General features: G+C 57.0%; 1 protein-coding gene across 1 annotated transcript; it reads left to right on the top strand.

The window, feature by feature from the left end:
- The first annotated feature begins 5,719 nt into the window (after positions 1-5,719).
- Positions 5,720-24,371, top strand: MMD2 (monocyte to macrophage differentiation associated 2). The gene is made up of 7 exons (XM_026083242.1): positions 5,720-5,780; positions 21,289-21,370; positions 21,818-21,978; positions 22,561-22,635; positions 22,951-23,052; positions 23,630-23,699; positions 24,168-24,371. Exons 1-7 carry the CDS (start codon positions 5,734-5,736, stop codon positions 24,369-24,371), a joined length of 741 nt encoding a protein of 246 aa, XP_025939027.1. The 5' UTR covers positions 5,720-5,733.
- Positions 24,372-26,326: the final 1,955 nt, after the last annotated feature.

Consider the following 26,326-nt stretch of genomic DNA (forward strand, 5'->3'; position numbering starts at 1 on the left):
ACGCGCCTGCCCCGGGGCGGGGAAGGCGGGCGGGCGGCGGGGAGAAGTTGCGCATGCGCCCAGGTGGTGGCGCCGAACCTGGTTGGAGAAGGGGCGTAGCGGCGTCGCAAAGCTAAGCGGGCTCCTCCGCGGTCGGCCGCTGGATGGGAGACCGCGGCGGCACTAAGGGCGACGCACTCCGTGCCGGGGGAAGGACGTTGCAAGGGAATTGCTAAGGCGTCGCTGTCGGCGTTGTGTGGCCAACGCCCGTCCCCGATGCTCTTAATTTCCCCCTGTGCACGGTGCTCTCCCTCCATTCATCCCTGGTGCACGGACCTTGTGTCTGGCGGAAACCCAGCCTGATCTCCTCTGCTGCAAGCTCACCCTCTCCCCAGGTTTCGGTGGCTGGAGCCGTCATTTAACATACTTTTCCCTGCCAGCTCCAGCTTCCCAGACTCTTATCCCCTGCTTAGTTCAGGGGAGAGTCCTGCTCTGCTGTGCAGGCAGTAAYGCTTCCGATCGGGACCGTCCCAAGGACCCCCCGTGCCACCCCGCTGCTCCCAGCTCCCTTCTGCTCCAGGAAGCTGCTTCCATCCTGCCTCCCTGTCGGACTGCCCGGCTGCAGCAATTCCCTGCTCCCTTTCTGTGCCACCGGCGCGGTGGTGCTTGCAGCRGGCAGGGAGGCGGCAATATTCACGGCAGCTTTGGGTGGCTGGTCCCATCCGGAGCAGGTGCTGGCAGCGGCTCCGTGTCCCCATGTCCGAGGGAGAGGAGGCAGGGCCCGGCTGGTCTCCACGTGCCGGGCGGGACAGCGCACCCGGCAAGCGGGTGAGACGGGAAYGCCGCTCAACTATTGTATTACCTTTGTCTCTTTTTGCCCCTTTTCTCACCCTAATATCCCAGGGAATCAAGGCATTTTGCAGAGACTGAAGCGAGAAACCTCAGAGCGCGCAGCCAAATGCACGAGCGTTGTTCGCGGACGGAGAAGCCCAAGCACGGGGCGCAAAGCGACGTGCTCCAGGCCGCCCAACGAGCAGGCGGCAGAGACGTCCCCAGGGTCTCCAGCTCTGAGCCCAGCCGTCATTTTTTTATTGCACGTTTCCATGCTGCCGGTGTCTTTGCAGTTCTGCTTCGTACCACGGGAGGTCACCAAGGCTTAGCAGATGTGGCAGCCCCCCAYGCTGCGCCCGGACTCCTCAAATTCCCGTCTTCTGGCGCGCAGGCCTGGAAACAGATTGCAGCTGGGTGTAGGCTGGCATATGCCAAGGGTGCTAGAGAGTGCCATAAATTCTTGTGGGCAAAGTTATTCACGGCAAGGGACAGATTTTTTCCCCATCTGGGCTTTTGTTACCGCGACCACAAATCTCTGTCTAACTGCTAGCGCTTGGGTTTTATTTMTTTTGCTAGGGCAACGCCTCCGGAGGCTCCGCGGGCAGGAGAGGAGGCTCTGCTGTGCCGGCGTTACGCACGCCGCGTTTCGCAAAGCTCGCAACGACGTGCAATTGCCAATGGCCTTATCGTGCCGAAGGGTGCACCTGCCTTTGGGGATTATGAGCATTCCCCAGCTGCGAGGACAGGCAGGCAGTGCCAGGGGGAAATTTCAAAGTGAGGAGACTTGTGGGCTGGGAGATCCAGGGAGAGGCTTTTTATGAGATGAAATAAAATGCAGCCAAGAGTCACAACTGAACTTGGAAAGCCTGGAAACTGGATCAAAACCAAGCGCGTGTTCCTGAAAAGAATTAATCTCCAGGAAGTGAACCGTGCAGTGCTTTCCTGCAGGGAGAGCGGGGGACGTTGGTATTCCCCCTCCTTGGCTAGCTTGTCCGGTCTGGTCTGTGAGTGACACTCGCAAGTGGGGAATGATGGAGCCACTGGGACCGATCGCCTGCAAAATCCAGCCAGCAGCACGGGGACGCGCCGGCCCCCTGCCCCGACCTGCTCCCCTGCCCTGCGCCCGCCCTGCCCCAGCGGGACGCCCAGTTCCAGCCTCGCCGGAGACCCCAGGGCTTCTCCAAGCCTTCCCCGTGCCCCTCCGCTAGCGCACCTATAGCTGCCCCTGCGGACGCATCAGTGCCTCCCCTAACGCCTTGCATCCACACAAAGCCTCTTCTCCCAGCAGGAGGGTTTTTCCCCGTAAGAGACGGCAGATTTTCAGCGTGAGTCTTCTCCTTCCTGCTGCCTCCATCAGCTTAATGTGCAGGAACCCCCCCTCGGTGGGGAAACGTGATTGCAGCGGGCGCTGCCAGGAAAGCAAAGCGCCAGCAGCACGGCTGCCCCATGGCACAGACGGTCGTGCCCGCAGTCGGGGGACGGGGACTCCGAGCCGGGGACGGGTGTCCCGCCAGGCTGCTCGGGGTGTTCAGCCTGGAGGGGTGGTGAGAAGGAACTGAGAAATAAGGAGCTTGAACGGGTGCTGTTGTGTGCCAGAAGGTCCTAGGGAGCTTTCGGGTGGCATGTTGGCTGACCAGAGGTCCCCAGAGGGGTCTCCAGCTATGCGGCTCCTGCGTATTTTGGGACCCAGCTTGTTTTGGAGAGTGAGCAGCTCTGCACTGGCTTTGTGGCCCATTCCTCCTCCAAAGCAAAACTCCGTGCAAGAGCCCCTGTTTTGGTGATATTAAAAAAATGCCACTGCATATGAGTGCAGGGGGACAGTTGTCCTGCTCCTGAATCTTGGAATATCTCCAATATCTCCTCAATATAATTAGCAATTATTCAGACCTTTGCAAGAAGGAGGGAGGCAGTCAGTGATGGGGGAGGCAAGGAAAGCAAGCCGGTCCCCTGGGCAGCCGGTACTCGAGGGAGCCGCCTRCGCGGGAGATGCGTCCGGGCCGGCTCCCGGGGCAGCGTGTGAATGCACCTCTCCGTCTCCCACCATCAAGCAGGTCCTGGCCACGTGCAATTCTCTGGCCACRAGATTTGGAAGCAGCGCTCGGTCTGGAGTTATTCCGCAGCAGGATTCGGGAGGCTTCCGTTGCCATAACAACTGAATTCAGGCTTCAAAAATAGTAACTTATTTTTCATTCAATTTGCCTTTTGCCCTCTGAGGCAGATCTATTTCAGGACTGATGGTTCACTCCAGGTGTCCCTCTCCCGACGAGCTCTGCATTCCCAGCCCCGTCCCGTCCTGGCGACGGGACAGAGGCTTTGTGGCTGGGGGTTATTTCGTTAAGTATGGTTCATCACCATTTTCTCTCTCTCTCCCACCAAGCCCGAGAGAAAGGTACAAGAGGGAAGAGGCATCATTAAATAACCTTTGCCAAAGCCTCATCATCTTGCAGGCTGGGGAAGCAACTTGAAATAAATCTTCACAGTTAAGTGGCAGAGCGTAGGAGTGGTTTTCGGAGACGATCTCGCTGTGCATCTTGGTTTGGACCTGCCACTCTCAGCCAGGGCTTGGCTGTCCCAGATAAAGTGGGAAGATCCTACCGAAGATGGAGATGTTCTGCTCCTCCTCGTGCCTCCTGGGGTCCTGCTGCAGTCAGCCCCGCGCCTTTGACAGTTTCTTCCAGCTCCTCAGCCCTGCGCATGCTCAGCTGGTTCCCTGTGCGCTGAGAGGCTGCAGGATGGAGGCCAAACTGGCTTGAATCCCCAGGAGACAGGACCACRGTAGAGAATATGCTGCAATTTCCCTGGTGCTCTTGGTCTCTCTCACTGTCCTGCTGCGGTTGCCCTGTGTTTCATGCTGATCTTTGCTTGCTAGAGCACCCAAAATTTCACCCAACGTTTTCTGCAGGAGGAAGCCTCCCGCTTGCCTGCCCATGCTTCCTTGGTGGGGACACCAGGATTTCTGCCAGGCTAAGGAGAGGCCTTGACTTCAGCTGGAGAAGGGAGGTGGCACCGCAGGTGCAGGAGCCCTGCAACGGGCAGTCAAGTCAGCCTGGAAATCTCCACCTGGTGCTTGACCCATCTACGCAGCAAAGCAGTGGACCCCAAAAGCATCGCGTCCAGCAGGACTTCTTTTAAGCCTGTCACATCCCAGGAGGTGCCCTCCCTGTTCCCACGCGGAGCCGAGCATCCCTACGAGACGGCACCTCCAATGGTCCAGAGCTGTTTATCACCAACCTGTCCTAGATAAAATACATGCCTCCTTGCCAGTCTCCTGGTGACTGAGCAATGAGCACTGCGGTGCATCAGAGATGCGGAGGGAGACCTTGATACCCAGCTTTAAGCATCTAATTTAAGCCAGGTCCCCAGCGGAGCATAGCCCCTTTTCCAGCACCTCCAGCCCAGCCCCAGGAGGAGGCTGCGTTTGGAAGTCTCCCTGGGTTTGCAGAGGCTGGCCGAAGGGAACCTCAAAATGCCTCAAATTAAAGCAGGCAGCACATGTGTACGCAAAACCYGAGGGATTTAGGGTTCATCAGTACACACAAAGCAGCTTAAAAGCATGATTTGAAACCGATGAAAACGGGTGTTTCACACCAGCCCGAGACCACTACCCCTTCCCAACGCCCGGCAGCCTGCCTGTCAATCAGCAAGCCCCCGTCTGCTTTTGAGGTTCCCCCTGGAGCTGCCCGATCTTGGATTCAAGTGGGGATCCCATATCCCAGGGCGGCGGGGGAGAGGATGGGGTTGGACCCTTGCAGAGAGGATCTCCAGCTCCATGCAGCCCCTCTGTCCCTCTGCTTCCCCCGTCCCTGTGCCGAGCCGGCACGGCCACGGAAAGCCTCCCCCGGGGATTGGGCCAGAGCGGCATAAAGGCTGAGGGGGGGAAAGCTTCGGATGGAGATGGGGAGAGCAGCGCCGGGCTCTCCAGCCCGCGGCTAACTCCATCCCTTTGCTCCCGAGCGCGGTGAGATGGCTGGACTTTGCCGGAGCCGTGCCCTCACCCCGGGCACCCTGCGGCCACGGCCCGGCAGAGCCGCACAGCCCTGCTAGGGCCCCCGGCAAATAAATAAAAATAATAATAAAAATAATAAATAAAAAATAATAAAAGACAAGAAATAGAAGCAAAGCCAGACGCAGCAGTCCCCTGGGGCCGGTGGGGATGCTGGGCGGGCTGGCCCTGGCTGGGGGCAGGTCACACACCGGCAGGGACCCCGCGGGTCCCCTCTGCTCCCGGGGGAGCCCCGGCGATGGGGACGGGCTGGGGGAGCCGGGCAGCCCCCGGGGAGCTCGCCGCTCCCTTCCCCCACGTGCTTTAATTACATTTTCAATTCAAACCCGCTGCTATTTGATCCACCGGGGGGGGTGACGGCGGGGTGTGTGTGGGGGGGGTGGTATTTTTAGCTGTGCTTAAAGCCGCCTGGGTGGATAAGGGGGATTGTGCAGGTTGCCGCGGCCAGGCGGAGTGGGGTGGGATGGGATGGGATTTCCCCCCCCTCCCTCCGCCGCCACTTTGCCTCCTCCTCATCTCTGAAYATTGGATCGCCGGAGCGGCCGCGGCTCCCTCGCAGGCTGCCTCCCTTCGCCGCCTTTGTTTTCGCTGTGCTCTTCTCTTGTGCAACAGGGGGGCGGGCGGGCGGGCGGGGGGGGCCGGGGCCGAGCCGTCGCTTTCCCTCCTTCGCCCGCTCAGCCGCGCGGAGAGCTCCGCTCCGCTCCGCGGTCCCGGCGCTGCCGCCGCCGCCGCCGCCGCCGCGCGCCCCAGCCGAGGGACAAAGCGGGAGCCGGCGGAGTTGGTGCGGCTCCCCCGCGTCTCGGACAGCCCGGGCTGCCGCGGCGGAGAGCTGCCGAGTTTGCTCCCCACCTCCCCGACGCGTCCTCCCCCTTCCCTCGGCGAGCCCTGGACCGGCGCTGGACTCTGATGGCACTGCCGAGATGTTCATGTCCAGAGTCCTGGATTTCCAGAAGACCCGATACGCCAGGTAAAGCCATTCGCATGGCATTTTCGATTCCTTCAGTTTGCTTTGTGTTTGCGCTCCCCAGGATAGTCCCCAGCCCGCGCCTCCCCCTGCCAAGGGTACGGCTCCCGCAGGGCGGGGGGCATCGAGCCGAAAGAGACCTTCAAAAGATGCTGAGTTCCTCAAAGCCCAGGGCAGGTGCAGGCTGGTCCCTTTGCCCTCGCGTGCTTGCACAGTTTGTCTTTTGGGATAACGCAACCTGCCTTTCTGCATCCCTAAGGGATTCAGCCCAGTTGCGTCTCTGGGAGCTGGGATCTCTCACTCCCTGCTGGAGAGGATGAGCCAAGAGTGACCAGGGACAGGGGTGCTCTTTGTTATTTGGGTGCTGTTTCAATGTACTGACCCTAAAAGCCTCCATTTGAAATAAAAGTATTGGAATCAAGTAGCTCTCTCAAGTTGGTGCTGGGTTTAAGGATAGGTCCTGGACTTCTCCCCCCAGTCCACGCTGGGTTTAACTTCAAGGCTGTCCTTCTACTGGTGAGGGACCTGGGAGCCCAGGTCCTGATTGAGTCAGTGGGTGCAAACCCTCCCCATAGGGGACAGACATTTCTCCATTGGTCTCACTGCAACACTGCTGAACCTGAAGTTCACCTGGGGGAGATGCAGGACACTTCGTCCCACACGCTCCCTGCACACACGGAGACAGGACCCTGGTGGGTCTCCAGGGCTGCCCATAGGCAGGGGCTTACAAGAGGATGGACCAAGCTGCCAACATCTGCAGACCCACAGGTCTGTGAGCACTGTCTGGAGCTTCCCATGTGGGGCTGGGGCACAGCTCCTTCCCTGCTGTGAGACACAGGAGGTTTCCACCAGAGCAGCTGTCTCCCACAGGAGCAGGACATGTTTTAATGGCTCAGGGCTGCTAGGAGGCAGCGGTGCTATCTGCTTACGAGGAAACCGGAGCAACGCTCGGGCCAGGTCAAAGAGCACGCTCGGCCGTGCACGCGCCGCTGGCAGGGCTCAGGTGCGGATGGTGTCAGCGAGCTGGTGGGTAACCCGGGGCCAAAAGCTGCCCCACATACATTGGCTACACAGCTCAGCTGAAGGGTGACTCAGAAAGCAGAGCCCTTGGCGTAAACTATAGCCAAAGGATGCTGCAGGGGAGGGACGCTGGGGATGGCTGGTTAAGAGAGATCTTCCAGCAGAGTTTTGCACTGAGGTCGGGTTTTGCCGACGGCTCTAGAGACCATGGCGATGAGCGAGCCTGGCGTTTTGGGGCTTTGCAAGATCCCTGGAGCGTTTGCCCAGAAGGGTTCAGCCTCCATAGCGTTCCCACTGGTGACAGTGGTGGGGAGGTTTTTGCAGCTGTGGAGGGGCTCAGCTGGCACTCAGATCTCCACTTCYGGTGGTGTCAGACTCAAAGTGGTCCCCGCAGCTGGGGTTAGAGGCAGATGTCCACAGAAAAATAGATCTGGAGAGAACCAGGAGCAGTAATGGTGTTTCTTCTCTTGCCTCCCACTTCAGTGCTCCCCTAGCAAAACCCATCAGCCCTGTCTTTTTTCCCCAACACCAGCTTGCTCAAACATTGTAGTCCTCCAAGGAGAAAACTTGTTGAATATGCATAGCATTTTAAAAAGAGCCTTCCAAGTGGCAGAGCACAACAGATGGGTAGCACCGCAGCAGGCCTCAGGGCAAGATCAGAGCTTTGCATTGCAGGGCACAAGGAGGATCAGGTCCACAGGGCATTTTCCACATATTTTTCATCTCTTCCTGGATACTAGCACTTGAGCTGAGAACTGGGCCACTGGACATATCCCACAGATGACTCCAATAAGCTTTTGAAAGGCTGTGGACAAAGCAGGAGGGGAAGGGAGATTTGCTTCTCTCCTGAGATGGGGACTCTCCGCCCTGCTTTTCTCCCCTTCCCAGCATGGTTCCCATGCATTGGACTATCTTCTCCACCCTGAGATGGGGAAAACCAGACAGAGGAGAATAGCTGGGTGATGTGGGAAGTCAGGGGAAGATAAAAAGCCATTGGGACTCCTGGCACAGAGGGGACAGGGGTGCCACCATGAGGTCCCTGGCCAGCTCTGCAACACCAGTGACAGCCCAGCAAGCAGGATGGGATTCCTGCTCCCTCAGCTTTCACCCAGAGGAACACCAATGCATCGTCAGCACGTGACGCTAACCCAGAGCTTCCAACATCACCCAAGAGATCATCTTAGCTTATCACTTAAAAATAACCATCAGCTAATCCCTCTCCCCCCYGGGGCTTCACGCACAGGCTTTCCTCTCTGCAGAAAGCTCCCAGTGCCCCAGAGCTGAGCTGGGAGACATCAGGCCCACCACCACCAAGGGGAAAGGTGCTTTCTGGCTGTGCTCCAGTGTGGCACATCCCAGAGGGAAGAGCKGGCTTTGACAAGGAATGCGCTCGCTCCAGGCTCGCAGGAGGAAGCCCRGCTCCATCCATCCTCCCTCGGTGTCCGACTCGGCAGTCTGTGGGAGGAGGCTAAAGGGGGACACGGCACCTCGCGGGACAGGGGGTCAGGATCACCCTAGCCGACAGCAGAGAGGAGAAACATGGACAAACCATGCTGGGACGTGCTGGAAAAGTGACCCTATAAACTGATCCTTTTTCTTTTTTTGCCTGGGGACCCTGTCTCTGCTCCTCAGGCCCAGGTGAGCAGTGGGGCAGGACGGGGTTCTGTGACGGAGGCTGGTATGAGCAGGAGCTGTGGGGTCACTGCTGCACACATCAGCACAAGCTCTTCAGATGGCCACAGAAATAGCTGGGCTTTGCAGGAAGGCAGTCGAAGCACCTCRCCACATCTTTTTGGAGGAGGATGGGGAACACTTGCTTGTAGCCTTCCTCAATCCTGCAAAACAAAAGAAAATAGCAGATAGTTTTTCTTGCAGTGGAAGAGTCTGGAAAAACTCCATTTTTAATGTCATTTTATCTGACTTCAAGTGAGGATGAAGAAAGGAGGAATTTAGCCATCAATACACACACCAAAAGGAATAAATAAAATGCAGYGTTATGATGAAAGACCTGTTGGGCAAAAGCTGCAATGAAGGCACCAAGCTTTGAACAAAGATGAAAGGCAGTAATCAATGTGGGAGCGTTCTGTGGACTGCCAGGAGAAAACTAGGGGCTGAAGGGGCACAAGGATGACCCCAGGTGCCTCCCAGCTTGGCTTCGTGGTTTGGAGATGGGCAYTGCAGCTGGGGTGGATGGAAAGAAAGAAACTGGAGGTGGCCTGTCACCATAGTGGGAGGGAAATATTGATGCACCACGATGCCTTTTGAGCAGAYTGGGGTTATAAGTGAACCCCTTGGTGATTTTTGCCTTCAGCATGGGATGGTGGGGGCAAGCAATAGGTGAGGGCCTGGTGTCCCCTCCTCTGGAGCCAGAAGGACACAGGAGGCACAGGCAGGGTCAGCAAGAGCTGGGTCCCCTCTACTCCTCCTCCAGCAACTACRCCATAGGCAAAKGGAGTTAAAGCCCCTTCTGCTTCGTCTGGCCACCTCTGTTAGTTCCTCCTCGTTAGCCTTCTGCCCCTGCCCTCACCCCCTCCCTTTCTCCCCACTCACTGYATAAGTGGTGCTCACTTCCACACCCCCACATTAACAGAGTGGTGCCAACTGCACATCTTCATCACTTGAGCTCATCAGCTAAGTTACACCAAGCTGGTAACTGATACCATCCTCCACATCACCGCTTTGACACTGGTTTGTCCCACTTTTTACTCTGGATTCAGAAGTGGTCCAGTGCCTCCTGCCTACATTGCTAGCATCCAGCTGTGGCTTATCCCAAATCCCCCTGCAGGCACATAAAGTGCTTCCTGGACTTTAGTCATCAAGAGCTGTAATTGAAGGGAAACACGATTAGACAGGGGGCTGGCGTATCTGGCCATCTTCACCAGCCCTGGCCCAGGCAGTGGAGGGAGGTCTGCTGGGAGCCACCGGCTGTGCGGGGCACTGAATCATCATAATTTGCTGATACAGATTCAGGATTTGATTTATGCATTATTGCATTTGCCTGTCTTGCCCTGCACAGAATAAGAAGAAAAAGATGAGCAGCCAGGAAAGCTAACATTAATTTCTCAGTCAGGAAGGAGCAGGAGGTTAGAGAGAGTGAAGACCTTCATAGGTGCGCAGATCCAGGTCTGGCCCTCCTGCCTTTAGGAGCTGGCTTGTCCTTGCCAGCCCAATGTTTGCACCACCTCCTCTCCGGCATGAGGTGACGGAGATCCAAACACCACATTTCCTCAAAACCAGACCTTMTGAATCTGGGGAAGGGCAGCTGGGAAGACCTTCCTCATTGGTCCCAGCACACCTAGTTATGGAGCAAGCAGAGACATCAGCCTCCCCCCAAAGCTCCTCTACCTGCCTCTCCTGCTCGCAGATGCTGAGGGAGGGAAGGAGAACCAGCATGTCCAACACTCCACAGGGACAGCAGGAATAGAAGGGAGARAAAACATTGGGATACTAAAATCACAAACAAGGAAAGAAAAGCAACAGCAGGCTGACAGCCCAATGAAAGCTCCTGCTCTCTAGTTACTGGATCAGGAAGATTCGCTCCATTTGCTTTGCAAAGAAAGCATGATCAGCCCTCGCCAGCTCCCACACGTTCTGAGATGCTTTCCAAGAGCTCTCCTTCCCCCACAGCCTGAGTAGGATGAAACCGCGAGAAGGGAAATGCTTTAAAGCACCAATACCATGGCTCTGAGCCACTGGAAAGGTGGTGGATCTTCGTGGTGCCCCCTTGCAAGGAGGGCCAGCTGCCCCATCCCTCTGTGCCAAGGAGGACCCTGCTGTCCTTGCAGCTGGCATAGCCCGGTGCCGCCCAGGGCCGGCCTCCAGATGAGCAGGTCCAAGAAAGGTGCTGCTCCAAGAGATGAGAGAGGCCACACAAGGCCCCTAAAAACATCTAAAAAAACCAGGATCATCTGATCTCACTGAATAATTGAATATTGCCTGATCTGTGGTGCCAGTTTGACTCAGATATCCTTTTAATATACCACCGGTAGGACTCGTCTCATGTAGTTTTAGATGTCCAGGGTGCAATTAGCATTGGAGCCAGTTATTTGGCAGGGAACAAGTACTCAGAGAGCAGGACTTGCACAGCCCACCGGAGACGAGGCTTTCCTTTAAGCTGCCCATACACCCTCACTGGGAGGGCCAGAGGGGACCACGCGCGGGGGCTCAAGTGGAGACCACCCACCACAGGAAGCGCACAGCAGTGGGCACAACGAGCCCTGCACCTTGCGCTCAGGACCGCCTCTTCCTTGGCAGGGAAACAGATGCACAATGGTCTTTTCCCTCTTGCCACTGGTGTTGGATATCAGCCTGATGTGATTTTTTTGGCACAGCTCRCTATGGCCCGTCTCACAAGATAGCAGCCAATGTGATGCATGGGAAATTCAAACCACCGCRCAGCTGGGAGCCCAGCGCACACAGGCACATGCAAGAAACCAGACGTTGCCAGAGCCCGTCTGCAAGGGCCTGGCGTGACCGCAGCTCCCCGGCTTGCCTCTCCCTCAGTCATCTCTTCCCACACCTCCAACACTACAACACACCAGGTGACAGAGCTGGCAAACCTACCGCCACTCCTATGGAAAAGGGGGAAGAGCATGACTTTGCCGTCCCTGGGGGTGCTTGGCCGCAGCAGCAAAAAGAGGTTGTTCAAGTACCTAAAGAGATGCTGCAAGGAGATGGCCATTTGGATCAGAAAAGCCAAAGACAGCGGAGGAAACACGATTACACACACACTTCAGGTCTCCCTTTGGGGTTTACCAGGCATAAGCAGAACTTGAACCTCAACGTTTTCACAGTGCACACAACCCAAATGGGCTCAGCGTGATGCAGCGCAAGCTTCTCAAAACAAAAAGAAAATACTGTGAGCATTATATTCCTGGTGCTTGCCCCAGGAGTCAATTAGCTGAGCAACCCTGAACTTCAGGAAAGTTTAGATCAAAGTTGGTGTCCCTGTTCAAGTTTACAGCACAGGCTYGTTCCTGCCAACGAAAGGATTTTACACACAGAGAGACATCAGCAAGTCAGAGGTAAATAGTTGCCTCCATGCTTGGCTTCCTCCTCTGCTGCAGTCAGCAACACTGGCTGCTACCCCATAGCATTAGAGATAGCCCTACCATTGGTTGTARTAGTACTAATTAAAACCATTTTATCTCCTTTCCTGGTTTGTGAAACAGCTGATTCTCCTTCTCTGCATTTGTTGTCCAGAGGCATTTGCTGAATAATTTACAGAGATTATTTGTATTTCAGTAGCATCCAGAAATCCTAAATGAGAGCAAGACCGTGACTCTCAGGGGATGCTATGGGGAGGCTCCAGACATGAGAAACAGCAACCTGCTCATGTAGGTTAGCAGCAGTGGTAGAAGTCAGGTCTAAATAAGGGCTCTAAACTTGGAGGCATCTAATCACTAGAGCACGTTGCTGGCTAGAGGGAACAAGGGATCTCCTTCAAGATTTTGAACCAGACTCCGGTCCCTGCTATGGGCAATGCTTTAAAGGAGCTGCCTAGGGCCATTGGCAGCCTGARGGTAGAGGTTTAGGAAGACTCCAGCCTCTGAGTCCACCCAACGCCTATGCCACAGGCCTTGATGGAGGGAACACAGCCAGCTGGGTCTCACCCCTGTGATGGGGCAAGCAGTTGAGATCACTTTCCTGGCTTCTGGGGGCTGTCACAGAGGTTTTAAACCAGTTTTAAGCTCAGAATTTGTCCCACTAGCTTCTGTACTTATAAGTAATGCAGGCAAGGCGGCAAGGAGCATGTACAGTAACTTTTCAAACAAGAAAATAATGAATAGAGAATTTTTGGCTATGGAAGCAGTCCTCCTAGCATTTGTGAAACACCTGGGACAGAGTCATTTTGTGACTAATCAGCTGCTGTTGGAGGTCTCATGAGTACCAAATGAAACAAGAAGTCCCAGCTCAGAAAATAATTTGGGGAACACTCACCAATCCCATCTGTCATGAATAAACAAACTGATCTGCTGTTGTTGCAGGGTCATTCATTGCCTTGAAAGAGTTAGAGATACCATCTACATAAACAGCAGAAACCCCACTGGGGAGAAAAATAAATATCCCTACAAATAGGGTGGGAATGGGGACAGATATAATCCTGCTGGCAATTACCTGCTGAATTTCGTTCCACCCATCAACTAAAACCCCAGAGATGCATGGGCTTTCACAGGCATAGGAATGGTCTGTGCCTGCAGGCCTGGCTTGGAAGGCTTCCAAGGTTGTCTCTGCTAGGGTAAGAGATAAGTAATATGAGTCTGGTGTACCCTTGGTATAGTCCTGTTGATTTATAAGGGGAAAAAAAAACCAAAACATTTCCATTTCCCTGAACTCATGAGATGAGCAGCAGCACATACCCTTCCTCCAGTCTCAGTCCCTCACACACACTATCACAGCAGACTCTCCGAGGGAGAGGACTAAACACCTCACCTTAGACCCTGAGCTTGCCAGAATTGCCCTTTCACACCTTCCAGCTCACTCACAACCTGCTCTGGGGCAGCAGCTCTGCTACACCAAGGAGCTGATTTGAACTTTATATAGAGCCTCAAAGTGCTCAACACCCCTAGGCTTTTGAGAAGTCTGCTCCCTCCTACCCTCAGGACTAAGGCATTTCCATAGAAATATAGCCATGCATATGCAACACTGTCATTTCTGTCACTGACAGGGGTCCAGAGGACAAGTCAGGGCAGGAATCTCTTCCAGCTAGGCACAGCACAGACAACTGAATACACAGTGCCTGGCCTGGAGCATCTCTAAGAAGGCAAGTGATCTTGCTCAGCGTTCCTAGCCTGTGGCGTGCAGACTGTATAATGCCAGGAGGTGGTCTACAACTAGCCCAGCATGTTTGCACRTGTCAGAGCACTGGAAACAAGCAAAATGGGGATGGGGGCAATTAAAGGTGATAAATGAGCATTTAAGCTGCAGCCCATTTTTACTTGCTTTGTGGAAGGAGAACATTGCAGCTTCTGGGCTGGTTACCCAAAGATCTGGCGATCCCCTAGTTTACCCACAAGGAAGGAGTGAGGAAAGCTGTTCTAGATGAAGAGCCTTTCAGTTTCCTGTCTCAGTTGCTCCCTATCCAAGTTGTCAGCTCTTTGCATAATGCTGAAAGCAGTAGAAAAGAAAACAGGGCTGTTTTGCTTCTTCAACCTTATTGTCCCTTCTCACACAACATGGGCTGGAGTCAAGGCAAAGGAGAAACACAGAGCTGGCTTGTTCTGGCTGCCCAAGAGGCACAGGCAGCTGACTTGCAAGCTTACAGCATGCACAGCTCATCTTTCCAAACCTGGAGCACCATATGTTCGCGTAGGAACATGCGGACACCAAGAAACAGGCATGGAAATAGAGGCTTCAGCTCTCTTCTAATGGGGTACCACACATCCATGCACATGCCTGCRTGGGGGGCCTCACAGATGGCAATGCTGGGCAGTGTCAGCCCAAGCCTCTCCCTTTGTGTTTTCCAAGGGACAGTGTTCTTTTGGTGATGGGTAGGAAGAAAAAGCAGGATTTCTAGAGTGCTCCAGGTCTGGAGAAAGCAGCTTTGTGGTACTGCAGAGTTTGGGGGCTCTACGCAGGGAGCTGCAAGCAGTTTAGTGTGAGGGGGAACTGCCRAGCCTTTCCCATGTCATCAAGTTGCAGATGGGATGTCCTAGACTTGAGAAGGCCAAGAGCACATCCTTGTTCTCCTGCCCCCCATCTCACTCAGCCTGGGTGACATGTCCCGTGCAGGAGCCRCATTTGGTGCTCTGCTCAGTACCAATCACACCCAGCTACCCAGGAGYGAGCTAATTACAAGTCACAGAAGAGATTGAGAGGATGAATCCTATTAGCAGGGACCAGAACTGGAGCATTATCAGATTACAGGTCAAAACCATAGCATACGCCAAGCTTACAGGGGCATCCACAGCACCTCATCACACACAAGCACAACTCCRAGGCTCAAGCTCCAGCATTTGTTGCAGCTGGGTGGCATCACCAGGGGCTTATTAGGGCAAACCCAGTGCACTAGACTGCAGCGTGGAGGGACTCTGTAGAGGTAGCACAGACACAGTAAAGCAGCATTGGTGCAGAGATGCTTCCAGCCTCTTGAGGATGTACATTGCCTCTTGGGGAAGGCACAAGCAGGCAGGAGGTGCACTCTTGGTGGCTTCCCACACTGCTCTAGAAGAGCAGGTTATATAAAGTCAGGAGCCTTGAAGAAGTGGGTCTARGAGCCAGCCTGCCCCACAGGGACATGTCCTTTGGGTCACCCTTACCTCAGGGCATTGCAACACAGACATGCTCTCAAGCCTTACGCTACTGAGGGATGACCAGGATGCCAGAAAGGCCATAGCAGAACTTACCACCATTGCAGGTCAGCCCCTGTCAAAGGCTTGTGCTTTCTCCACCTTTCCTCTCCGTCAAGAGGCCACCATAGTACTACAATCCTTCAGCACTTCCACTACTGTTTTAAAAGCAGTTGTCACATACACAGTCACAAGGAGACAAATAAATCCTAGAAACTTGCAGTCAAATCCCAAAGCATTGCAGAGCAGCCAGCAGGAAATCCAGGACAGGCCCTGCCTAGAAATGTCTTCCTCACCTACAGCTCCTAGGGCAGGTGCACACCAAACCAGCAYCCCTGCCTCTGAAAACATTAGGTCAGATCTCACCCAAACCCAGCCCTTTTCAAAGTCATTCACAGCTGAAACCTGTGAGGATTAGCCAGTCTAGGGGGATTCACATCACCTGGGAACCCTTCCTGACACATCATCTTCTCCCAGTCCCACCCTGGCCTCCCAGCCTGCCTTCAGCCCCAGCCCCAGCCCCATCCAGCCCTAAACACCCCCCCCCCCCCCCCCAAGCCAAACCCTGCACGGGAGCTGGATGTTCACCTACCAGTTTGCATTTCCTTCCCATGTGGTTCCTTCTAGCCTTTGGCTCACCAGGATTTTCACACCTTTCTATCTTCCCATGAGAGGTCTTTCCCAACGACACCGAGTTGCTGCCCTCCTAGTACCCAAGGCCGCAACTCAACATGTAGCCCAGTGTTACTGCTTAGTGGGAAGGGCAGTTACGTGTTGGGTGTGTTGGCTCTTCAGGTGTCATAGCCATGGACATCAACTCAGCAATGTGCAGAAAGGGCCCAGCACCTTAACTGTGTATCACATGCATAGTGAAACATCTAGCAGGACTGAGGATGTCAAGTGTTGCAACAGCTCCTTTCAAGGACAGGGAAAGCAAACAGAGGGATGTCCCAAATTTGACCCAAAATTAGTTGGATTCAACAGGCCTTTGACACCAACCTCCTCTCCGTGACGAGATACTCAACGCCTCAGTTTCTCAGTACCTTGAGGATTYATGAGGGACCCTCTCGGAGCAACCTCTTCCTCCCCAACCCTCTTCTGGCCAGATGGGACCTTTTTGCCACCTCCTCTGCCTGTTTCACGCTGTTTCTGTGTAGCAGAGTCATCAAACTGGTCTCCATCGCAAAAACAGCACTCACCTGAGTCCCCAGCAGGGAGGAACCCCAGGGCACTTACATGTCTTGCTGCGGGTACCTCTATCCTGTTTAAATGAGTGGAGGACAGAGCGGCTCTGGGAGAATCCAGCCAGGAGATGTGCCTGGGCGACGAGGCTGTGGCCTGCTCAAGCTGAAGCGAGGCGAGGGAGCCCCCGGGGTGCGTGGACCCTGGTGCAGCTCTTCCCGGGAGGTGGCTCGAGCCTGGTCCCCGGGGCTGGCTGAGAGCTCCTCTGAGCCCCGGGGAGGTGCCTGCTCCTGCGAGGAGCTGCGAGGTGGGTTTCCCTGACAACCCTTCCACTGACAGCTGCCTGAATAGCTCCACGTTTTGCTTCTTTTCGCTTTTTCCCACGCCGTTGCAGCCTGCAGCAAGCCCGTGTCTCATCGCACACGGGTGCGCGCGACCCTGGCGTGCAGGCTCGCAGCCCCAGGTGCCCTGCAGAGGCCAGGTGCTCTGACGCTCGCACACGAGTTGTCTCAAGGAGCACTTTACTTTAATCCTCTTTTCACCTTCTCCTCCCCCACCCCTCGCAAAGCAAGAGCCAGGAGGCAATTTGCAGATCTGCATGATTTTGAGGTCAGAACTTTGTTCTTGGATAAAAGTCTTAAAAAAAAAAAAAAAAAACAACAACCCCCCCCCCCAAAAAAAAAAAAAAACCAACAACAAAAACCTCCCCAAACAACCCCACAGAAAAGCAGAGTGGGAGAAAGAGAAGGAGAAAGGAACAAGCCTGGGAAGTCGGCTCCGCGCTTTCCCCGGGCTCCCTGGGACAAGGGGCTCTTTGTTTCCCGGGGCCGGAGACTCGGGACTGGCCCTTTGCGATCTCCCTCCCTGGGAAAGGGGCCAGGGTGAGGCAGGCACAAGGAGGGCAGGCAAAAGCCCTGGGGCTGCAGTTAATAACCCTGCGCCTCGGCTCCCCACCAAGCCCCAGCGAGGGCTGATCGCTCCATAGAGCGGCTGCTAGAAACAGCGCTCGGAGGAGAAGGAGCCCAGGAGCCCCCCGGCCTTGCTCCTGCTCTCAGGGTGACGTGCACCGACGGCGAGGGGGCTCAGCACGGGAGGAGGAGGGGGACGGACACGCAGTCTGTATTCAGGGACTGCAGGCACCTTTTATAAATAAGAGGGTCATGTCCAAGGAACATCCCCCTCGCTCCAGTTCCAGCACCCCAGATACACCGCAAATTTTTGCGTTTTTTAGCTGCGTGGGTCAAGAGAGGCAGCAGCCAGACACCTGGGGTTTGCTGTGTGCCCTGACAGGGTGCCCAGCTGCCCCAGCGCAGCCTCTGCTTCCTCCTGCAGCAGCCCTGGAAGAGCGAATGAACAGACTCACGTTGCCCTAACGCAGGAGGTTTGAAACCCGTAAGCGTCTTTTGGATGCAAACGCATAACGCATTTGCTAAAATGCATTAAAGCATCCAGCCTGGTACGTAACCGCCCGCCCACGGCTTAGCGGGGCCCCGCCGTGCCGAGCAAACCGTATYGCCCCGGCCGTGCTCGGGCTCCCCCAGGGTAGGCTGCCCGCAGCCAGGGCTGGAGGCCGTCTGGGACGAATGCTCTTGCCTCTTTGCACCCTGGGGAAACCCTCAGGATGTCCCCAAGCGTAGGGGTGCAGGCAGCGAAGAGCAGAGGATGGGGGGTATCCAGCAAGCCAGCCCAGAGACCTGCTGGTGGGAATTGGATGCCCCAGGTGTGCTCGGCTGATCCGTGCTCTCACCAGCGGTGCCGAGGGCCTCGGGTGCCCTCTGCAAGCTCTGTGCCTGCGGGAGGGCATCCAGCACAGGCTCCGTTCCAGCACGGCAACTTTCAGAAGACCGTCCTGGAGGTGCCGCCGGGCTCCCCGCGCGCCAGGGTGCTCGCCCGCTGCAGGCCGGCAAATCCGGCCTGCATCCCTGGGGAGCCGCTTGCTGCAGGACGGGACAGGACGCCTCCTTGCTGCCCTGCCGGCAGCAGCGCTAATGCGGGATGCTCCTGGGGCTTTTAAACCCGAGGGGACTCCCGGCTGCGGATTCAAAGAGAAAAGCAGCCCGAGGGAGAGGAGAATTCAATTCCCTTGATGCTTATTAGAAAGTGAGACAGGAAAATGAGAAAAATCTCTTCACAGGTCAAAAAGAGGTACTCTGGGCAACTGAAATAATAGGATTTTTTAAGGCTGTTTCACCCTCCTGGAAAAGCAGGCTTTTGCAACGTGCCTGCCCYGCACGGCGTTGGGCTTTGGGGAGGTACGCGCTGCCAGACATCGCAGGGACAGCGGTGTGCATCCCAATGCCACGGCCTGGCGCTGCGTCTTTATCTGGGCACCACCGAGAAGGAGCCCGACGCCACCCGGATGGGCCTGGGAGGCGGATGCACCCAGGGAAGGTGCTGGGGCTGAGCCGCGGCGGCGGGGAGCGGCGGCACGTCCCGGGACCGGCGGCAGGGAGTGGCGCCAGGCACTTTTTAGCTGGATCAGCTGCTCTCCGCTATTCTGCCTTTGCCATTTCTGCCTTTATAAGCGCTTGCGGCAGTTGAATGCTCATGAAAAGGGCTGGGCTGAGCGCCACGGAGGAGGCGTCGTTTCGCGCTCCTTCGCAGGGCCGGAGCGATGCCGGCAGCCCAGCGCCTTCCCATGCCCCCGGCAGCGGGAGCAGCTCCCAGCGAGCCCCCCGTGCTCCTGGAGGCAGCTGCCGTGGGGGCAGCGGGGCTGCAGGACGGCCCGGCCCACCTTCCCACACGGAAAACCCCCGTGGGCGGCCGTGTGCCCCTCGGCCCCGCGAGGCTGTGGGAACCGGCTTCCCTTAGCCTTATTATTACTACTGCTAATAGCAATGACAATCGTTACGGCCAGAATGGCAGGAGAGACAGAGCGAGGCTTTGTTAAAATAAATAAATTAAAGGCAAAGGCCTCCTGCGCGTTTCTGCAGCAACCGCGACGTCACGCRGGGCGGCTGGGCTGCGCGCAGGGCCTGTTTTTTTTTTTTTTTCCTGCTGATTATTATTAAAAGGGAAAAGAAAGCGAAGGGGACCTGGGGACAGTCGCCTGGCAACGCTGGGAGAGTAATGTCCTCCGGCGGGAGGGATATTGTTCCCGGCCGGCAGGAATGCGCCCGCCCCGGCTGCGGGAAGGGCCTTGCGGTCCCCGATGCCCCGGGAGGGAGCCCGGCCCCAGAGCTGAGCGATGCTGTGCTATGGCCAGATGGTTCGTGGTTTATGAGTGTATAAAATCCCTGGGACCTGGAGGAGCCCCCCGGCCTCATGGGGGTCCCCAGGCTGCGGCTGGGGGAACTCGGTGCTGTGCGGCTCCTGGCACGAGGGATGCTGCACGGCTCCCAGCACGAGGGATGCTGCGCGGCTCCCAGCACGAGGGATGCTGCGCGGCTCCTGGCATGAGGGATGCTGCGCGGCTCCCAGCATGAGGGATGCTGCGTGGTTCTCAGCAAAAGGGATGCTGCACAGCACCCGGAACGAGGGATGCTGTGCAGCTCCTGGCACATGGGATGCTGCACGGTTCCCAGCATGAGGGATGCTGCGCAACTCCCGGCACAAGGGATGCTGCGTGGGACAACAGGTGTGAATGGCCTTTGGCGGATGCACCTCCCAAATCTAAGGATTGCCGTGCTGAAAAATAAGCAATTGCCTTAAAACTGTGCCGTATTTCCCGGGATGAGCAGCCTTCCTAAGCCCCGGCAGTTTCGCAACCCACCCTGCTCGCGTTTTGCCAGCAGCATCCCCTTTCTCGGCGGAGCGGCGGGAGCGCGACCCTTCCGCTTCTCGCTCTTAGTTAAAGCTGTTCCTCAGTAAATGCGATCGCAATCGCGATCGCGCTCGCTAGCGGCGCGGGCCGCCTCGCCGCGGTGAGGCCAGCGGAGGCTGAACGCCGTGTCGGCCGGGCCGGGCACCGCGCCTCCCGCGGGCCGCCACTGCCGCCTGCTGGGGCTGCCTCGCACGCTAACACCTCCTCGAATCCCCCTCGTGAGCCCAGCTGCGAAACGGCGCAGCGGCCAGCCACGAACCGGCCGCGGGAGCCCTCTCCCACCCACCGCCCACCTGGGCTGCAGAGAGCACGGGAGCTGCCAGACCAAAACGGGTCAGCAAGCAAATAAACCGGGGCCTGGAGGGCAGCTCCGTCGTGCAACTCGGCTGTCCGGATCTGRTCTGCCCCAGAAAAGCCTTTAAACCGCCGCTCACCGGGAGCAGGAGGGTGCAACCTGGGAAGGATCCCTCTATATTTGCCCATTTCTTATGTTCTTTCTTATGCCCACTGGCAGGACCAGGGTGCTGAGCTAGACGGCACTTTGCTCTGACCTGCTTTTTGACAGCTACGCATTCAATTTGCCGCCTGGTATAGCGTTATGCACCTAGCAACAGCCTAGTGCACCCAGAAACTATTTTTTATCACTGTGCGCRTGTTGATCTGACAAGGGAAATTGATATGTTCCTCCAGACGCCAAGAGCAATCTGATACCTCAGCTTAGGAGAGAAACAGAAGAAAAGATAAAAGTTTGCAGGAGAGCAGGCGGCGCGGTTTCCCCTTGCAGCGATTTGTGCCGAGATGCYGCCTCTGCAGGTACAGGAGGCCTTAGAAACAGGTATAGGTGATACCCCAAAACCTGAGGCACCGCAGGGGATATCACCTGGAGGAGAAGCCAGAGCTGGGCATGGTGCTGGGTCACACTGGTGTCACCACCCACTAGTGCTGGCCCCACAGCGAGTCCGACTCATCCTGGTGTCCTCGCTCCTGCTGCGGGGCTGCGCTGCCTTTTCAGCCCAATGGGTCAAGACTTTTCTCTCCGGGGCAGAAAGTGCTCCAGACCTTTACCAAACCGTATCTGCAACAGCTTTCACGTGCATCTTGCATGCCATCATTGCATCTGTCGTCTCCTCCCCGGAGCAATGGGCAGAGCCGGCTGCTTCCCTCACTCTTCGAGCGCTGCCAGCTGCACCCGGGCAGACCCCGCGCGAGAGCGTTTCCCCCCAAACCCTGTCCCCTGACCCTGTTTCTCTCCCCGCAGGTTCATGAACCACCGCGTCCCCTCCAACCGGCGGTACCAGCCGACGGAGTACGAGCACGCGGCCAACTGCGCCACCCACGCAGTGAGTCCCGGTCCCGCTGCCGGGGGAAGCAGGGCCGTGCCGGGGGCTCGGGGACACGGACCAGGGCATGGACCGGGAGGCTCTGCTGGGAGCTGCTCCCTGCAAAAGCAAGGGTTTTCCCGCAGGAACGGTGTGAGGGTGGGATGCTAACAGCGATAAAATACTGCTCCCTGTGGGCACAGTGCATTCGGCAGTCCGGGTTCAGCCCCCAAGGACAAGGCTGTGGGCAGCCTGCCGAGCCACCCAGGGTCCCCCCTTTTCTCAGATTTACGGGGTTCAAATAAAACCGCTGCCAGCACAAAGTGCTCGGTCGTTCTTTGCCCCCCAACCTTACCGAGGTGGCTTCAGCCCGAGGTGAAAAACCCCCTAAAAGGAAAAGCAGAGACCAGATCATACCGTTGGGTGCAAGCGTGGTGAGCGAGCGACAGGAGTGCTTCTCTCTTCCAGTTCTGGATCCTGCCCAGCATCCTCGGCAGCTCCATCCTCTACGTCCTCTCCGATGACCRCTGGGAAACCATCTCGGCCTGGATCTATGGCTTCGGCTTGTCCAGCCTCTTCATCGTCTCCACCATCTTTCACACCATCTCCTGGAAGAAGAGGCACCTCAGGTAGCCCAGCCCTGGCCGTGCCGGGGCAAAGGGAGAAGGGCCGAGGTGGCAGCCGGGAGCAGTCGTTTCCCGAGCCCCGCAAAGCAGATCCAGCCTCCTCCTCTGCCGCCTGCTCTTGTGCTGCCTCTCTTCTTGCTCAGCCAAGTCCTCTCGGTCAAGGGTTTTTTCTTAACTATTGCAACAAAGTAAAATTTTTGCAAAAGTACCTGCTTTTACAGAACACCTTGTTTTTCCTTTTAAAAGTCCCCAAGCTACCCAATGAAAACAATCACTAAAACCAAAAAATCAGTGAAATATTCCCGACAAAAAAATGTGAGGACCTGAGATCCTGGTGTCTCCATGCGGTGCCACGGGGACTCCAGTGACACTGACTCCTTCCCCTGCCAAAGACAGAGGCCAAAGTCCCCAAAGCCAGTAGCAGCAAGTAGACCATGGAGCGGTTGGAGCCATGGCTCACACCGGCCCTAGCCCAGAGCACCCCAAATTTAGCAAGCTGCCTAGGAGGGGCAGCACTGGAAGGGGTTATTGGGGCAAGCCTGTCCCAGCGGCACCCTAACGCCCGTCTGTCTGTCCGTCCCACAGGACGGTGGAGCACTGCTTGCACATGTTCGACAGGATGGTGATCTACTTCTTCATAGCAGCCTCCTACGCTCCCTGGTGAGTGCCTGGGAGGGGGGTCGGGGCTGGGACCAGCACCGGGTCCCGCTGCAGCGGGGAAACTCTGACCGGCTGCTCCCTGAGCACGGGGCTATGAACCTGCCCCCCAAGCGATCGCGCCTGGCTTTATACCCGCTCTGGCGATGGCTTCGGGCTCTCCCTGCGGAGCCTCCGAGCTGTCCCGGGCAGCGCTGCAGCCATGGACGCTTCCCAAACGATTTGGGGTTTTTCCTTCTTTGCCGTGGGGGTGAGGGCAGCGTTTCCCCCTGCACCTGCTGACCACAGCTGGCTCAGCGCAGACCCCGGGTTTTGCAGGCTGAACCTGCGGGAGCTGGGCCCCTGGGCGTCCCACATGCGCTGGATCATCTGGATCATGGCCTCGATCGGGACTGTCTACGTTTTCTTCTTCCATGAGCGGTGAGTGCTTTCCCGCGGCCCCGCGCTTGCAGGGGTGCATTGCGTTGCCCCATGCAGCTCTTCCGTCCCCTCTTAATGCCCTGATGGTAGTGGAGCTGCAGGGCAGAGCAAGAAAGATGGAGATAGGTAGGTAGGAAGGTAGGTCGGTCTGGGGTCTCTGGGCAGTGTCCTGAACAGCAGGCAGCGGAGGGCTTCCTTGCACCACAGCTTTCACATCTGCACCCTGTTTTTAGGGTTGAGGACGGCGAGGTCACAGCTCTGGCGGCAGGGACGTGGGAACAGAGGACATGCTGCTGTGAGGTGGTTCATCCACATGGTGGCACCAAATAGAAAGCAAAAGGCTCCCAATGGAAAGCAAAAGGCCCCAGATGTCTTCCCAAAGTGCTCCAGAGCTCCCTGGAGAGGGGGCGTGGGGCCATGGGGTTTGCCTCTTGCCTGCGGGATGTGCTACCAGCGCTGCTGGCACCGGCGAGAGCTCCTCGCCTTTTCCTATGGCAGGGTGGCAGTCACTGTAAGCCTAAACCGCGGTGGTTCCTCCACACCCTGCCTCCAAGCGGCTGCTCTCTCCCCGCTGCAGGTACAAGCTGGTGGAGCTGGTGTGTTACGTTATCATGGGATTCTTCCCTGCCTTGGTCATTCTGTCCATGGTAAGTCATGCCCGGCCCGGGAAGCACACGGGCTCAATACTTTGGTCCATAACATCTGAAGAGCAAGTCTCAGCTGGGCTGATGTGTCTCCCGGCTGTTCACGGGCTGGCGTGGTCCAGCCCAGAGGTGGCTACATGATGGATAAAGYGATGCCCAGGGACAATGTGGCCTGGCTCAGTTTTGCACGTTTCGGGTGCCCAGCAGATGTCCATGCGTGTCACTAGTCTTCTCCAGTGGACCTACTGTCTGGATGTCCTTGTGTTGAAAGGGTCCCAGCAAAACTGTGCTCCTGGGCCACACGCTCCCTTGCTGGAGAAGAGGGTGTAGTAGATGGGAAGGCAAGGGGCCTGCTCGCGTCTCTCAGCCATCACCACTGTTCGGTCTTGACTGTGCTCCGGGGACAGGGCAGGAGCGAACGAACAGGTCAGCGTGGCTCCCACTGACCCCTGCCTCCGTGCTTGCTCTCAGCCCAACAGAGATGGCCTCCTGGAGCTGGTGGCTGGCGGGCTCTTCTACTGCCTGGGCATGGTCTTCTTCAAAAGCGACGGCCGCATCCCCTTCGCCCATGCCATCTGGCACCTCTTTGTGGCCATCGGAGCTGGTATCCACTACTATGCCATTTGGAGGTACCTCTACCGGCCTGGCGCGCTGGAGGCCAAAACGTCCCGATAGACGCCTTAAAGACACTGTTTGTGCCAGCCAGCATGTTGGGGGACCAAGGGGGAGCAGGGAGCGGGGCCTTGGACCACGGACTTGCCACAGAGCCTCTCCCATCACCTGCTCTCCCGGCAAACAGCAGCCTCTGGCGCCCTTCCTGCACAGAGAGAAGAGCCTGAAGGTTGATTTTAAACAGATTTCTTTTTTAACCTTGAGAACTGTCTATTTTTGTAGGCAAAGGTTTCGTAACATGGTGACCAACCAAGGGGCTGCAGGGCCACTTGCCAGGGTCTCAGGGAGGTTTGTCCCAAAAGCTTTGTTCATCCAGCTGTCCCCAAGCGTCCCATGGGAGCTGGCAGCTCCGCACAGCCCTGGCCACGAGCACCCTGGGTTTGGCTACTAGGGCCCTCAGCTCGGGCCACGCGAGGTGAGAAGCTGCTTTTGGACCCAACCTTGGTCTGGTGCCTCAGAGCCACAGAACGAGGTGCGAGGGGTTTGTGAGGGGGGTGACAAGGGATTTGGGGTGTGTGTGGCCAGGGGGATCTARGGACCACATGCCCCTTGCACAGAGCGTTCGCACAGGAAAGACCAGCCCCAAGGTCCGATCCTGTGGTGGCCATCCTGGAGACACCTCCATTTAGGCAGGGCTGGACGTGGCTGGCGCGCGAGCCATGCAGGACCTGAACTCTGGCATGCTGAGCGCTGGCAGGTCCCACTGCTCTTATTGGAGCTGCAGATGGAAACTGGGCTTTGCCTTGGCTGGGATGTCAACGCAGCGGTGTCCGGGGCTGGTTTGCAGCCGAGAGAGGGAATATAGCCAGGTCTGGGGAAGGGGAGCACGCGGGGCTGGAAGGAGCCGGCAGGGGAAGCCAAGGGTGTCTCCTGGTTAGGGCACGAGAGACGTGACCCCCTTCTTGGGCCTCTCTTGTCACCTCGCTTCCCAGCTCCCGCTTACACATCTCCGAACAGACGCAGTCTGGGAACCCTGCGTTTTCCTCCCGTGCTTTCAGAGGGAGCACCCGCAGCGGAGCCGCGCCGGAGCTCTGGAGCCCCAAGCGCAAAACATCGCCAGCTGCAAGGCTGGAGCAGCCCGGGAGGGGGCTGCGAGGTGGCACCAGCGCTCGGCCAGCGTTTCCTCTTAAACGCTCATAAATCATTTYGGCGTTAACCTCCCCCTCCCAAATCCTCGACTGGAAGGTCCAGAGTCAACAAAGCCTTACATGTGATTGAAACTTGAACCCCTTCCAGGTCTCCCCAGCGTCCCGGAGCACTGGAAAACCCTTTGTCTGAGCCAGTATTAAGTGTAGGACGTGATACRTTCCTCCTGGACGGGCGCTCAGAGCCCGGCCCGACGCTTTCTCTACGGAGCACTTTGTTTTTCACTCCAGCTGCGGCCGCGGCGGCAGCCCAGAAGCAAGGTCCCCACTCACAGCATCTGCCACGTGCGTGCCTTTGCCCAGCAGGGAGGAGAGGGAGAACTCGGCTCTCGGCATCCATCTGGCTGCATTCAGTCAACCTACATCAGGGTTTTATTTTTATGTTGTTGCCCTCAAGGGAGGGAAGCGACCCTCTGAATCAGGATTACGGGGCCGCCTGCCTTCTCTTCTCCCCTTTTGCAGTTTCTCGGYTTGCTCCGGTCTCTCGCTGATCACTAGATTAAATCCCCTCTTGGGAGGATTTCTGGCATTCCCGGGAACGCCGCAGGGAAAGGACGCATCCAGGGGATGCTTGGAGAAGAGCAGTGAAGGCAGAGAAGACCTGGCGACGCTTTCTTTTCCAACACGAACACACGATCCCGCTGGGCGGCAGGGAAGCGGTGGCGGTCGGTAGATCGAGAGGGGCAGCCCTCGGCTGGGAGGGAGACGTGCCTGGCTCCAAGACGGCTGCTGCCCTCCAAAAGCTGCTGCCGCAGGGGCAGGCCCCCTCGGCGGGAGGCTTTTGCTGCCGGCGGGGCGCGAGCCAGCCCGGCG

The sequence above is a fragment of the Apteryx rowi genome, unplaced genomic scaffold (genome assembly GCF_003343035.1).
Source record: "Apteryx rowi isolate R43461 unplaced genomic scaffold, aptRow1 scaffold_6, whole genome shotgun sequence".
Taxonomy (NCBI): Eukaryota; Metazoa; Chordata; class Aves; order Apterygiformes; family Apterygidae; genus Apteryx; species Apteryx rowi.